Genomic DNA, 15,746 nt, shown 5'->3' with positions numbered 1-15,746 from the left:
CTGCAGCACTCCACATTTTCTTGACTGCATCCGCGATAGAGCATCATTTTTTGACACTTGCATATACAGTTTCTTGCCTCTTATTAAATTTCATTAGACGTCCCCAGTCTGGTAAAGCAGATCTGTGTTCAACATGTCAAAGCCCACCTCAGTTAAGCAGAGCATCCTAAGGCTGACTTGGAGCATTCAGCTGCTAAGCTCACCTTGTAGGAAGAGTTTAGGGAAGCAAAGCAAATTTATTGTTTGAAAGCAGCACTGAGGTCTGTCAGTCTACTTGGGGCTTATGCTGGCACAGGTTGCTTGCCCAGAGAGGTGGCTGATGCTCCATCCCTGGAGACATTCAAGGTCAGGCTGGGCAGGATTCTGAGCACCTGATGGAGCTGTGGTGTCCCGGTTCACTGCAGGAGGGTTGGCCTAGATGGCTGCTAAAGGTCCATTCCAACTCAAATGCTTCTACGATTCTGTGCTGTCATGGACAATAACTGTGGTTACAGCCAGGCATGGGCACTGGGCTGTTGAGGAGGGTGTGGAGGAAACAGCAGCCACCAGAGGAGTCTACCCCCCCAGCAGCAGCAGTAGCAGTAGCAAATGGAGCCAAATGGGGTTACCTGAGGGATTTAAATGCTGTTTTGTGCTTTCCCCACCCCCCGTACAGCCACTGAACAGTGCCAAGCAGAGAGAGGGTCCATGCATTCCTCAGCGAAGAGGCAGTGGTGTGGCTGCTTGTGATGTTTCTTTTGAGGCTGCAAGTGAAGCCCGAAAGTGGTGGGAAAAATGCCCCAGTAGGTGTGAAGGGAAAAACAGCCCAGTTGGTGTTACACAAGCTTGGCTGTATGGTGACGTGGAGTATTGAGAGGCTATTCACACACCCCGACATTAAAAAGTGCAGATCGTATCAGTAATGTTTATTACAGTTGCCCGATAGCATGAATCAAATATTTGAAGATTGTTTCCACTGCTTTGGACTATAGATTGACTGCAGAAGAAAGCCAGGGTTGAGCTGCCTGCCACACTTCTTGCTTTTTCTCTATTAAATGAGGCCGTATAATTTTCCTGTGGGATACATTTGGCACTGGAGCTATTTAGGTCTGATCCTTCATCACTAAATTCAAGAGGATTTTTTCTGTTCAGTTCGAGGATGGAAGAATCAAGGTCACAGCACTGGAGAAAACCTGTTAAAATAAGTACTTCTCATTGCTGGTTTCTGTTCATAAAAATAAAAATAATCACCCTGATTTAATAACTGAACTTCAGCAGCAGCAACTTGGCTGCACCGGATGGACTGAGATTGGAAATACAAAAACTCAGCTGCACATAAAATGTTAAAATTGATGTTGTTACCATTTTACAGAGGATAGAATGTGTTAATTTGGTCACAGTCATTCTTTTCTGCTTTTGTAGTTGTTTTTTTTTTAATTAATCTTTTCTGTTACTGAGGAGGAAAACAACAACAACAACAACAACAAAAAACAATTGAATTTCCTGTAGGACAGAAAGGAAGAATGGGGAAGTACTTAAAAGCTGAATGGCAAAAAATCTGGGAAAAAGTTGCATTTTGACAATTACTGAGGGAGTGGATTTTGCTGCTCGTAGGGCTGAATTCTGTAAGTAGTTCCTGCTTAAATCACAGCACCTTTACCGACAGCTGAGGAGAGCTTGTTGATCCCAAGGAAGGATGCAACCACTGCCTGCCCTGGCACAGCACTGCATCACCTGCTGCTGCTGGGACGTCTCTGGCAGTGTGGTGCTTAAATGGGGTTAACTTCTGAATTATTTTGCTGTCAGTTTGTCAGACATTGCAAACTCAGGCCAAGAATGGCAGCTGAAATTCAGCTGAAAGATGTCTGTGAGGTTTTTTTGTTGTTCTTCTTCTTATAAACTGCAAACAGTCCAAAACCTGCAGAGCAAGAGAAGGGCTGTGCATGTTCACCAAACATTCCAGAGTGAACTCATTTGCAACCTGGTAAAAATTGGCTCCTACAAACTGGTGAACACAGAGCCCTACAGCCTGGACCCTGGCAATGTCTCAGCTGTGATAACCAGGCTCATGCTCCTTGCTCTTGGAAGGCATGCACATCTTTTCAGCTGGACTGAATTCTTGCTATTTGTTCAGCTAATGAGCCCCAATCAATGCTCTCATTTACCGACAAAATCCAGGCTGAACAACTTCGTATTTAAAACCCAGCTCCTGCAAAATGTGCTCACAAGTGATTGCATGGCAAGTGCAGAGTCTCCCATGAGCATCTGATTAGTTATCCAATTAAAATAAAACTGATGGATCGTTAAAGCAGCACAATGGTCCACAGTGCTGTGGGTTTTGTGTTTTTTTTATTGTTCTTTTGCAGGCAGAGTTGAGCTTATGCTCCTCACACTGTGTTAGGCAGGGGCTTGATCCTGGGTGGATGCACCTGTCTACTACTCAAGATGGTAACTCAACTTTCCCCATCATTTCTACCTCTTAAGCATTTTTGGGGGGAATGAAAGCATCCAGGGACTTGAGGCTGTGAGAGAGATCACTGCTATGACCCAGCCTGACACATCATTGACTAAGATCACCAAGTCCAACCACCAACACACTCTCACCATGCCCACTAAACCATGTCTCCACATCACATCAACCCTTTTCCTGAAAACCTCCAGGGATGGTAATTCCAGCACTTCCATGTGCAGCCTTTTCAGAGAAAGATTTTTCCTGCTAATATCCAAGATGAGCCTTCCCTGAAGCAACTTAAGGCCTACAGATATACATATAGACCAGTACAGACATACAAATGTCTGAGGTCTAATTCATATTTGTTATGCTCAAGCAAACAAAAAAGACTCAACAGCTCTTTCCTTCTTAACAATCATTATTTTATTAATATATTTTACAAGATTGCAGTTGAAATCATTTAAATACAAATGTTTTTTTTTATACAGAAAGTGTAATAAAGTTAAAATAGTTCCTTGTGTAATTCATAGCATTATTGCAATGCTTACAAAATTTTGCATAGAGTGTGCAAGGATTGATGTTATTTGATACAAAAAAGCTTTATATTTTCCCACACAACCACACACATACATAAATTAAAAAGAAAAAAGCCAAACCAATCTGAATTTCCTAATGAGAACTGTGGTAAGACTTTAGAATTTGTTTGTCCTGTTTACAATATCAAGATCATTGGTGGTTATCAGAGTAGAGGTCAGACAAGGTATTTAACCATCACAGATGAGAACTGCCATTATCACAGGGGTCGTGCCTTTATGCTGCTGCTGTGGTTGAATGGGGTTTTGCTTCAGCACTGAATGGTGTTTTGCTGTTGGGTTTAATTATGTGGAGTTTGGATTTGTTGGGTTACCATCAACAACTCTATTAGTGTTCATGTACAAAGAAACTAAGTAAATAAGGGGCAGGCAAAAAATAAAATGAAATAGAATGGATCTGAGTCAGATCCAGCAGGTCAACTCCTTCCCTGAACCCAAAGTACTGCACAGTGCAGATCCAGAACAAGTTCTGGCTCATGGCTCAGGAATAGCTCTGATCTAGGGAGAAATCTGTGTGGGAATGTTATCATGGAGCCCTTCTTCCATAAATGTAAGGTGTGATGAGTGCTCAGTTCTGCTTTCAGAAGGTCAGGCTTTGTTACTCCTAACTCACAGCCACACATCACCTTTAAAATCATTAGCACTTCTGCTGTGTTTTGCTATCTGGTACATCAAGAACAGCACTGACAGTAAGTGCATGAGGCTAGGAAGACCCAGATGAGGCCCAAAGCAGCAGGCTCTTCCTCCCTGGGTACATGGAACAACCCTGGAAGGAATGCAGTCAGAGTGCTGGGGTGTGTGTGGTGCTTGCAGCTCAGAGTGGGAGAAATAACAGCAACATTCTTTCAACTATAATCCAGCCTTCAATAGAAATAGAGCCACCCACAATTAATTATTCTTCTGCTCCACAGCGCCAGCCTGCCTGACGATGTTTCAAGGACTCTGTTATGAGGAAATCTTTGAAACAAGAAAGAAGCTGCATTGCTTTAGAAAGGGATGATGCATTGAGCTGTATGAGGCTTCAGGAAGCTTGATCTCCTATCAGCAGTTAAGCCTTTCTAACAGGGGATAATGTGAAAGTACGATGCAACTTCAAATTCTTGCTCCATGCAGAGATGCACACAAACTGTTCTTTGCAGTGGGCCTATTCCTGCCCATGGTAGAGCTGTTAGAAAGGATGAGGTTCAATTTGGGCTGGACCTGGTGAAAGGTTGGCAGTGTCTTTTTTAATCTGAGAAAACAAAGACCTTTTTACTAAGGTCACGCGTTGTTACTCAAAGCATTTGGGAACAGAGAGAAAAATAAACCTAAGGGTTTTGTACAAATTTCTTTCTGACATTTACTGTCAGAAAGCTCAGGCCAACTGAATAACAGATAAACACAACTGTGTATTGCTCCACAGTGGAGACATCCCTCCTACTTTTTACCACTGGTTAAACCAAACAAACCCTCACTCTGTCCATGGAGATGGTGGCCTCAAAGGAAATCTGGCTGCCCCCTGAGCCAGGAGCCCACTGCCACCCACCCAGCCCCCAAATCCAGCTGTGGCATGGCAATGAGCTGCACCGAAGTGAGGCTTTTCCTGGAGTGACACCAGGGCTGACTTTCCTGCAGAAATTAACATCTTTAGCAAATCAGCAAGTTAAGGGACTGACTTACTTGCATCTCTGATTTAATGTGACTTGGATGGGAAATCTCAGCAATTCCCTATGATCACACTTTCTTTGTTGCTCAGGATATAAATCCCACAGTTTTAAATATCCATCTTTTCCTGTATAAAGAAGTGCGTCCCTTTACATGTGGGCACGACGCAATTCAGGTGGCAGGACAAAAGAGTTTTAAATGATAAAGCCTTGGGGCTCTCTGTGCATAACCATGTGCTTCTCAAGCACAGTAAATTTAAAAGCTTTCTAAACACAAGCCACTCACTATAATTTCCATGCGAGCCCCAAGCCATTGTGGTTATTGTGGATGGAAACACCTTGGCCATCTCAAGCAGCCCAAGCTGTAAGTGCTTCCATTGAAGTAATTCCACTGTGCACCAGGGAAAATCAAACATAATTGCTACCATTATTAGTGAAATGGACGTTATTAATTTAATGTACAACAGTGTAAACAGACAAAGAAGTTTGCTGCATTACCATGATTAAGGTGATGTCTCTAGCCATTTCTTCCCTCTCCCTCCTGTCTGCCTTCCATAATGCACTCTTCTCCTTCTGAATAATCTCATCAGAGACACATCAGTGTTCAGCTCTGCTTCAGCCACAGCTGTAGACTTGGCTGCATCAGCTGTGAAAACACTGCAGCTGTTGTGCAGAATTTACCTAAAAGGCCTAAATTTCACCTTAGTGCTGCTGCCCCATGCTTGTTGATTTGGGTCTTTGGAGGTGTGAGGTGGCACTGGGGGCTGCAGGCCACCCCAATGCAGAAATACTGCCACTGAAATATTACACAGCAATTTCAGAGCTGATGAAAAAGCTTACAATGGGGAAAATGGAAATGTTACAGTGATTGCATTCCTCAACAAGAAGGGCAATGGGAATGAAGACGCTGCAGTGTTCATTTGAGGAGCACCAATTCCTGATTGCCAGAGCTTGACAGGAGCGCTCCCTGCATTTGTTCAGGTGAGTTCTGGATGATGACATTTGCAAATTTAAAATGCCAGACATTAAAAAAACAACAACAAAGAAAGACAACAAAACCCATCAGCCAAACAGAACAGCCCCAGATTTTCCTGGTTTTATGGCATGCTCTTTATAATAAAATCATTTCAGCACATTTTCTCTTCTTCACTGAGCAGGGTGACTGCGAATTCCAAGGACTGAAGACCTGGATGGTTTCACGGGAGCATCCTGCTATTGTTGGTGCTATTGGTGCTATTGTTGGTTGTATATTGGTGTGTCCTACCAGCATCCTCATCTGCTGATGCTCGAGTGCACAGCCAGCAACCAACATTTCCTCAGTTGAGTTACACCTTCAGCCCAGGACGATCTCTCTTAACGTTTAGGTTATTTTCTCACGTTTCTCTTTCCAAGTAACCTTACCTTCTGTACACACCTAAAGAATTCCAGGTTATTTTCACTCCTCTCCATGAAGGAAATTAAAGGCTTCCTGCTGCTGTATGCTCTCACATGCATCTATGTGATAAACCTGTGTTTTTCCTGCCCAGTTCCAAAAAGCACCATTAAAGTTAATGCATTTCAGGTATGAGGGCAACCAGAGAAAGGATTAATTTCTGTAATCTTTGGTCTTTTCTCATTGTCTTTTGCAATGTGAAACTTAAAGCCATAACTGCAAATAAAGAAAATATGTCTTTTGTTGAAAACAAATGCAGCTAACCATATATATATGTTTGTGCATGTATGCTATGACAACAAAAGTTAATCTCTTCTAAGACCACCTGTCACTGCAAACTAGGTATGATGCAAACTGACCAGGTTATTCACAGGTTTCCATAGGAATCTCTGCTCAGCCTTCAAGTAGTTTCTAGAGGGGGGATTCTTGATTCAGATATTGTTTTGCTGTACTGCAGGTAGGACTGCTAGGTGAATGCCTTAAGCTTTTTTCTTTGTGCATTGTGATACTTGTGATTAAATGAGGGGAAAAAAAACCCAACAAACTCTTAAAATCCAGGTGTTTGACAGCATGTGACTGAGAGAAACAAATACACATCACTTCATTTTCTAAACATGTATACCTACAGAGGTCACACACCTATTTTCACAGTTACTGGCCTCCCCTTTTCAATGACTTCCTTTCATTTTTACATATCTTTGTACTCTACAGCCACTCATTTCACTGACTACCAGGTAACACACTTCAGTAAAGTTTAAAAGTCAACCAAAGCAAAGGTACGTGGAGAACACATGTGGTTGTACCATTTTAGGATCTCTGCTTTTGCTAATAGCAAAATCTTTTTACTTTACGCCCGCCCTCCCAACTCTTTACAGCAGAAGGGTCATACATGACATATGCATAAGGTACTGGTGTACAGCTAAACACTGACAGTCAGTACTGAAGTGTGGCATTGAAAGCAAATTTAACAAGGTCCCAAAACCCTGTAAAGTTAAGAGCTACAACACATAAAAGCATTTATCTTTATCTGGTTGCCTCAGGGACATTGACACTAGTATCACAGTCTCTTGATTAGCATTTCAATGTTTGCAATGCACATAGCTGCAATGCAGGACCCCACACGGTGCAGTCAGTTCAGCTCCACAGCCACCACAGCTGCTGGCACTGTTTCCTCTGGCATTAGTGCCCTGAATTCTCACCCATCAGGCTCCTGCCTTAGCTCAGGCCATGAAGACATTGGCATCTCTTCCATTGGGCTCAGCATGAACAAATTCACCACCCACCCCAGCCTTGCCTTAGTGTTAAGAGGTAAAACTAAACTCTGATTTGAGATAAATGCCATCTCCCCTCATAGCAAATGCTCAATTGAACTAAACTGCAGGCCCAATTCATAAAGAAATACACAAACCCTTAATTGTTTTTGGCATTTATCAACAGCAGGTAGAGTGTATGTACAGGGATGTTGTGACTTACTTTGCACTCAGGGAAAACCAACCCATACAGATAAAGCAATTGTGAGTGGTTTCTGAACAAGGCAGGAGGAAAACCGAACCTTAATCATCTGCCTCTCCCAGCAGGTGAGTTAGTCACACCACAACTGCCCCAGAGAACAAACTATGAACTGTGAGGTGGCTGGATGTGACTGCATGCTGCTTTTTAAACAAAAATGCAATCTTTCCCCCGGACTCTCATAGATGCAAACCTGCTTGCCCTGGTTTGCCACTCACTGAACAGCAGAGGATTACTCACACGGCCAACTCAAGACCAAGCAGCATCATCTGAACTGTGGTCTTAAAACTGAAGTGAGGGTCAAATGTTTTTCAAGTCTCTGCATGGGTTCAGTCTCCATGCACAGAGAAAATCATTTTACGCTTTTTAAAATGGAGACAAAATGGTAGAATATATTGAACTCCTTTATCTAGGCATAATTAAGGTACCCATTGTTCACTTTCTGCAGAAAACAGTAGCGGCACAGAGGTGTAAGGCTGTCCTCTAACAGCTCCCCCACAGACAGTCATACCAGAATTAACGTTCTTAAGCAATCTCATGGTCTTCCCAAGTTATGAGGGTGCTCATCTCATCCAAGACCGCAATGAAAAAGACCATCAGATCAAAGTGAAATTACTGCAGAGCAGCCCAAGGTATTTGGGATGAGGACTGACCACCGGGCACTGGGGGTCAGAGTAAAGGATTTGGACACAGTATCCCCCCTGGGCCACTCCTTGTGCTCAGCCCCATGCTACCAACTGGCACTGGTACCTTCAGGAAAGGGAAAGTTAACCCAACTTGTTTTCTGTACAGGATGTACCTCCTGCAGCATGCATCTTCACAACCACTCATGTGCTTGCAAACATGGGATTTGTTTATGAATTGGGCCATGCTTGATACAATGCCTGTGACCAGTATTAAATGAAACAGGGAAAAAAATCTATAGAAAATGTAGGACTATGAATGGGACTTCACTTGTGATCCCAGAGGTAACATACACAGTATTTTGCTATATTTAACGTGGTAAAAAAAAACAACAGTTGTCACTCTCGGTGCCCCTACAGTCTTAATACATTTCATTAATATCTGTTTTAAGTTGCACAACCATTTCCCAAGACACCCTCCTGTCCCTCCCCCCAAATAAACTAGTTTTTATAACAAGATAAATATGATGTGCTTCTCCTTGCTGAGTGCATTGACTTAAGGCATAGGCACAATTCCCCTCTTTGAACAGAGATGGTATAGTCCTGTGTCCCAATACAATTGTTATCCTGGGTGACCCTTTGCATTCGAACATTGACTCAAGATAATAATTACAGGAATAATTCATTAACAAATAATTTGAATTTGTTCATTAATCTGAAAGCATCAGAGATATATATGTAGATAACTCAATCCTCTTTCAGAAATAAATTTTATGGGAGTGTTGCTTTGTTGGGAAGCAACATCCAATCAAAATGCCATGGATATCTTCCCATTGAGTCCAGCCAGTTTGGGATCAGGCTAGAATCAATCATTTAAGAACATCAAACCCTGGTACTTTTCAGACCACATGAAAACATGTGGAAATATGTTCCAAAGGAAAGGGCTAAATTATTTCTACAAATTACCGTCAGTGACATTGTATCCTGAAAATTGCTTGAAGAATACCAGCTTTGCTCAGATACCGCTAGGAATGGGCACAGATCTGCCATGTTTGCACGAGGCAATATTTTCAGTAGCATCTCAGTGGTGTAGAAACCTTGCTGTCCTCATGAGATTTACTGTGACTTGAACCCTTTTGCACTAATTAGTACATTGGTTTTTAAACGGTTTTTACATGCATGTGGATGCAGTTATGGGTCAAAATTAAAAGATCTGGGCTCATTTCAATTTTTTTTTTTTCCTCAAAAGTTAATCACTGGTAACGTCACCAGATCAGATTTATGGTTTATCCTGCCTTCAAGTAACTCCTTGACTTCAGTAAGAAAAACACACCCTTGAAGAGATCTGACCACAGAGATTCTGGGGCTGGAATTCTAGAGGAACCAGCATCCAAAGCCTTCACTTCACAGTAATCTGAATTTGTAAGAATCTTCCTAGAGTCTTAAAAAAACATCTATTTCATTGTCAGCATCTCTGACTTTTGCAACCTCCACAAAATGTATGTGATCTTGGACTGCGTGTCCCGAATAGAAAGAGGACAAAAATTCTAACATAGCATAGATATTATACATCAAATCCAGATAAACCCATAGAAACACAGAAATTCAACAGGTGATTTTCTTTGTTTCTATAGGTGTTGGTGGGTAAGTTCCAAATCTTACACCTTCTCAGGTATGTTAGATCACTTCAAAATTAAAGGTGGTAATAGAGGTTGCGTAGGGTAATCCAGGACACCTGTTAACTAAACTGGTTCAAGATTTTTCTCTTCTAGTCCAATTTTCATAACTTTTTTTCCTATCAAGAACAAATACAGTGCTAATTTTTGTTAGCCCAGAGATGACTTCAGGTTGGGGTTAGAGCTGAGTGTGACATTTGAATAGCACAAGGCATTCATTACAGGTACAGGAAAGAATCTGAGTCCTTCAGAAAGTAATTCAGCAAGATTAGGACTTCTCTATTGGCAAAGTGCAACCCATCTCTCCCAGCATGGAGCCATGGAGCTGAGAAGGTGAAAATTAAAGGGCGCAGTTTAACCCCAAGTGTCTTGGATCACTCTAGGCAAGCAGTAGAGCACATCTGGCTGTTCTGTTTTTCTCATGCCACTGATATAGTGGTGCAAAAATAATCAGAGATGCTACTCTTCTTTTAGTATGTTGGTGGGTCTACATTGGTTCCGGGCTCAGCAATCCCACTACTCTTAGAACATGGTCAAAAACAAGGGGTGATCATTAGACTGTACTATTACAGAAGGGTCCAGGGGAGCATCAAGCCCAATTCAGTAGATTGTACCAGTAAATTTTGGTGTGGGAAAGAGAAATGCTACACAAATGTAACAGGGTCACCCTGGGATTCCTTGTACTGAAACATCATTTTACACAGAGGATATATATAATTTTATATATATATATATATTTTTATATATATATTCACACACACGCGCGCACACAAAAAAAGTCTTTGATAGGCTTTCTGTGTTCTAGTAAAAATAGTTGGCAGCTGCAACCTAGGAGACCAGAATTGGCTTTTGTGCTGCCTGCGATGCCCCACTGCAAATTGTCTCTCAAAGGCAGACGCTTGTATTTATCTGGCAGGTGGAACTAGTGCCTGCCTGAGACAGAAATAACCTCCCATTGGGGCACACACAGAGCTCGTAGATTTTTTGCCTGGACCCTGCAGAAGAGGAAGATCCTTGAGGCAAGTTAGGTAGTTTGATTTTTGCAGAATTCAGTGTTATCTGAAGTCGGAGGAGGGGAGAAAGAAAAAAGGAGAAAGGATTAGTGAAGAGCTGTTATTTTTGAGGAGGCCTCTTCTGGACAACTGAGCTGCTACAAAAACTGGGCAGCCAAGTGTGTGAAGCTGGGGAAAGGCTGACATCCATGTCTGTGAGTTTACCATGAGACTGGTTCCACTCTTTTTCTGTTTGTTTACGTTTCCTTGGCTTATAACTTCCTGGGACACCAGCGTGTGTCCTGCAGCACCCAGGAGTGTGATGGCAGTGCCCTCATTGCTTGGTGAGCAGCACGCTTGGTTCACCTCCATGCAGTGATGACCCCTCTCCTTTGTTGGGACTTCTGGCGCTCTGCTCTCATTTCTAGTCATGTTTGAAGACTCACAGCACTCATTTTTATCTGTGCTTTATGTGTACACGTAACATCTTTATGTGTATTATTATTATGTATATAAAAAATTTCTTAAAAGCTATAACAGATCTAAATTTCTTCTTATAAAACTGAACATAAAGGGAAATTTTATAACATGACTGAGAAGAGCATGCTAAGATAACCTGGTGGAGATGTGGTTGCCCCAGCTCATTGCAGGGGAGTTGGACCAGATGGATTTTAAGAGCTCCTTCCAACTCAAATGACTATTCTATAGTCATTCTATAGGATTCTATAACCTACAGCCCAGAATATTACAGGGCAACTGACACTTATCTTGTGATTACAGTAAAGATCACTTCTGTTTTAGTATCCAGCCATCTAATTGCCTGAAAGAGCAAAATTAGCATTAAAAAACATGAAGGCAACTGCTTGCAGTCATGAAATGCCTTGAATTTCAATTGCAGTATATTAGTTAAGAGTTTTATTGCTATTTTTGTTTTACTTTGTTTTGTTTTAAACTCCTTGCCAGGGGGATCTGGAATATCTTAAAATGCAAATGTTTAGAAATAACAGAAATCGCAATAAGAATCTCAATCTGTGAATCACTGAGGACACTAAGATAGGAAAACAGCAGGCCGTACCAGATCTCATATCCTATGGGAGGCCTCCAATGAGGCTCTCCTTGGGTTCCCGTCATCCACATCCTTCAGTGTCTTCCACAGCTGTGGCAGAAGGAGGGGATGAGAACGGATGTGCACACTCTCCTGAGACACCAGAAGAGGTTTAACTCAACACCTCTTTTACTTCTGTTCTCTTATCAGCTTTAGTTATTCTCTCTTTCCCTTTAGAAGTTTTCCCATTGCAACACCCTGTGTCTCCTAATGTTCACATTCTTTCCAAAATGAAAACATCAGCTATAAAAGCTTTTTGGATCAATACGGGTGAATTAAGCTCTTCTCATAGAAAATATGTATGATAAAAGACTTAATTATGTTGGACACGTAAATCCTGCTTTAAAGTGACAAGGAAACAAAGAATTTAGGAGCGCTGTGTACTTTACTGCTGTATAAATTTGCCTGAACCACAGATGCTATTATCCGAGCACTTTAAAAATAATGAATTAGCCTTCTCCACAGAGTGAGCCTTGTTTGCATATGATGTGTTCAATCACTGCTAGCAGAACCTGTGCTAGGAAGGCTTCACCAGTGCTTTTAGAATAGAATCATGGTCCTGCGACTTAAAACTTGTTTTTCAAGTACTAAGTGAATGGGAAGGTTATAAATCTGCAGAGATCTGTACCTTGATTTGTGTTTGCCAGAAAGCTTGACGCTCTTTGCTTACCTCTCCATCTTTGGATTCCAGCCTGAGCTCTGTCCTGCACGTGGCTTTCAAGCTGCCGGCCTCAGCGTTGATCTCGATGCCCTTTGGAGCCTCCATCACCAGTGCACGTGTGGGTGACTCCAGTCTGCAAGAGAAAAGGGTCTTACTGAGCCTGGTGTGCCGAGGATTCATGTGTAACCTTAGGCTGTGGTCTTGAACAGTCTGAGTGCACACTGCAAGGCAGCCTGGCACCACCTGAAGTTCAGATTTACAGCTGGTTCAGCCAGCAGAAAGAAACTACCTGCAACTATAGAATCATTAAGGATGGAACAAACCTCTAAGATCACCTACTCCAACCCCAACTCACTCCCTCCATGCCCACTAACCCACATCCCTCGATGTGATATCCTCCTTCTTCCTGAAAACCTCCAGGGACGGTGACTCCACCACCTCCCTGGGCAGCCTGGACTCAAATCTTTCCTAATATCCAACTGAATGTGGTAAAGAGTCTACAAATCCAATCTGCCAGCATTTCACATCAGCTTTGCTGAGCTGTAAATGCTGTAACGAGAAGTGAGGTGCAATAAAGCTTCCACTGTGATTAACTCCCTCATGCAATAGCTCAGATTTGTAACTAATGAATACTAACGGAGGATATTAGCAAAGCAGGATAGCTACACAGAAAGCGCAAGCACTTTTCTTCCTCAAAGCACTGCTAAGCAGGAGTAAATTCATTCTGATGCCCTGTAACATGAAGTATTTAAAGGTTTAATGACATAAGAAAATGAACAAAAGAAAAAGATGGCAATCCCCCAAGTTCCAGGTCTCCAGTGCTGTGCTCTCTTTGTAGCACTCACAGCAGCAGCCTCCCAGTGCTTTGACCCCTCCTAACTGTGGTTATGTGAGGGAGACCCGACAACCCCATTACAGCTCTGACTAACACAGCCAAACATTTCATTTCAGGCAATTGAGGTTAATGCTTTAAGATCTGGAAGTGCAAGGTTCAGTCTTTCTGTCTGATTATTCATTCATAGGTCCTGTATTGTACTTGTCCCTTCTCTTCTTTATAAAACAGACTCTCATTACTTTCTCTATTGAAAATAACAATAAAAAACCATTTCTCCCTCTTTGGCAATTCCTCGCTATTGACTTTATCACAGCTAACTTTCTGCACCATCAGCAAATCTCAACTGTGATCTCACCAGCTGAAGCCAGAAGGACAACTTGAACAAAAGATCCTCTGCTTGGGGTGCTTTGGGCACCATAGTGACAAAACCAAAGCACGAGGATGCACACACTCACCCAGATCTCCTGGGCATCTTTTAGGACACTGCATTACTGAAGCAGTACTTCAGCTGTTTCTCTTCTCCTCATATAGAATCATTTGTGCAAGTCAGTGTATTCTTAAATGGACTCCTGCTGGTACTAAGAAAACATTACTAGAGACTGAGGGAGTTTGGTCGTATTTATTGCAGCCAACAGTTCAATAAAGCAGAAGCACAGCTCCGTGTGGCACTTTCCAAGTTATGACCCTCCCTCTTGCAGGTGACTTCAAGTTGTTGGGTTTCAAACACCTTTCTCTTAAGAGCTCAAACTCGCTCATGATTTCCTGGCTGACTCAACTCAATCTAAATCTCAGAGAAATGAGGCACAGACTGAGCACAGCCTCATGGTTCCCATCCTCTGCACAACCATCCTGAGCTGCTTTTTGTTTGCTCCCCACAGGGAAGTTACCTCCCACATAAACCTTCTTCTGATCCCTCTGCTGGTGTCAGCCCGTGGCTGTTCCCTGCACAAGGAACCAAAGGTTAAGGTGGCTGCTGCTACTTGTTTTTCTTTTACTTTTTCCTGATTGAATCGCAGATGGCATGGTGGAGAAAAAGCCTGCAAAGAATGATTGACGTTAAATAGTGTTACCTCATATAAGAACCTCTCTGACCTTCCAATTGCAATAACTGCCTTTCTAGTATCTGTTAGAATTCCTTTCTGGTAAAAATAGTCAGAGCACGAAGCCCCAGTGCTCTGGCACATGCATTCTGGTGGCTTTCATTATGGTGGGTGAACGTACTGCTTGCCTCACATTTTCACTGGGGATTTCTGCCATTCACAGCTCTCACCTTTGGTGGCACAGCCCCCAGTGCTAAGGACCTTCCACACGCACTCAGCCCCAGGATCTGGGCTGTAGGATGTGGGCACACGTTGTGTCCCACTGCTGCTGCTCCAGAATCCTCCAGAGGAGGAACAGATCTGGGGCCAGGAAAGTCTTAAGTCACTGTGGCTACGTTGACTAGAGGACATGCCCAATCCCCAAAACAACTGAGCTAATCTGAGGATAAAATAATTCCTGAGAGCCATGGCCAGGTGGCTCTTCAGCTCTATCTCAGTGGCTTCAATTTCTTTCACACCTTGGCTGTCTCAAAACATTTGTTCATCTGTTAATCTTGTAACTCTTCTGGCCAAGAACAAATAAACTTTCTAAGTGCAAAACACTGATCAGAGACCACAGTGCAAGTAAACTCAGATACAGCAACAGCATTCGATTGCTGCCCTTTACGAGAGCAGTCTCCCACTCCCACACCAGTGCTGTACTGGAGAGATCTAAGGAACAGGGAATTAACAAATAGCTTCCCATGCTGGGGGATCATGGAATCATAGAATCTTAGAAACGTCTGAGTTGGAAGAGATTCTTAAAGGTCATCCAGTCTAACTCTCCTGCAATGAACAGGAGGGGACATTCTACTTCCAGAACCTTCCTTATGCACACAAGTCCTTGTAACATCAAACTTAGCTAAATTCCTGCTTTGAATAAGCAAACAAGCACCAAGAACTTTGTTAGACAACATTGCCCCCTAGTTTTATTCTCTTTTCGTATCTAACAAAGGGCACAAGTTGTCCTCCATCCTCCAACCAGTGGAATCCTACAGGCAGGAGAACAGTATCTTCAAAACATTGATGAAGCCCATGCAATTTTATACATATCCTAATCCCTCTTGCACCATGGAGGTCCTTCTCGAGCATCTCCTGATAGCCCATGGTGTAACATGGCACCAGCACATAGCACTGGGGTTCTGCTCTTTGCAGAACCACTTGTCT

The 15,746-nt window shown here is 42.6% G+C and overlaps 1 protein-coding gene and 1 long non-coding RNA gene across 7 annotated transcripts in view; one reads left to right on the top strand and one right to left on the bottom strand.

Annotated features, from left to right (window-relative positions):
• LOC128081455 (uncharacterized) overlaps positions 1-9,135 on the top strand; it is a 35,772-nt gene extending 26,637 nt beyond the window's left edge. Inside the window, exon 2 of the long non-coding RNA XR_008207193.1 lies at positions 5,825-9,135. This is a non-coding gene — a long non-coding RNA (uncharacterized LOC128081455). The remainder of the gene's footprint in view (positions 1-5,824) is intronic.
• SGCD (sarcoglycan delta) overlaps positions 1,113-15,746 on the bottom strand; it is a 314,278-nt gene continuing 299,644 nt past the window's right edge. For 5 of the 6 annotated variants that reach the window (XM_052684677.1, XM_052684680.1, XM_052684679.1 and 2 more), the window contains 2 exons: positions 12,675-12,798; positions 9,423-10,966 (listed from right to left, as the gene is read on the bottom strand). In XM_052684677.1, coding sequence (XP_052540637.1) covers positions 10,793-10,966; positions 12,675-12,798 — 298 coding nt within the window. In that variant the 3' untranslated portion in view covers positions 9,423-10,792. Of the gene's footprint in view, positions 1,173-9,422; positions 10,967-12,674; positions 12,799-15,746 lie in introns of those variants that run through there. The other variant, XM_052684682.1, reaches the window with a different exon arrangement.

Source organism: Tympanuchus pallidicinctus, unplaced genomic scaffold, assembly GCF_026119805.1.
Source record: "Tympanuchus pallidicinctus isolate F22 unplaced genomic scaffold, pur_lepc_1.0 scaffold21, whole genome shotgun sequence".
NCBI lineage: Eukaryota > Metazoa > Chordata > Aves > Galliformes > Phasianidae > Tympanuchus > Tympanuchus pallidicinctus.
This window is presented reverse-complemented; position numbering and strand designations above follow the sequence as displayed.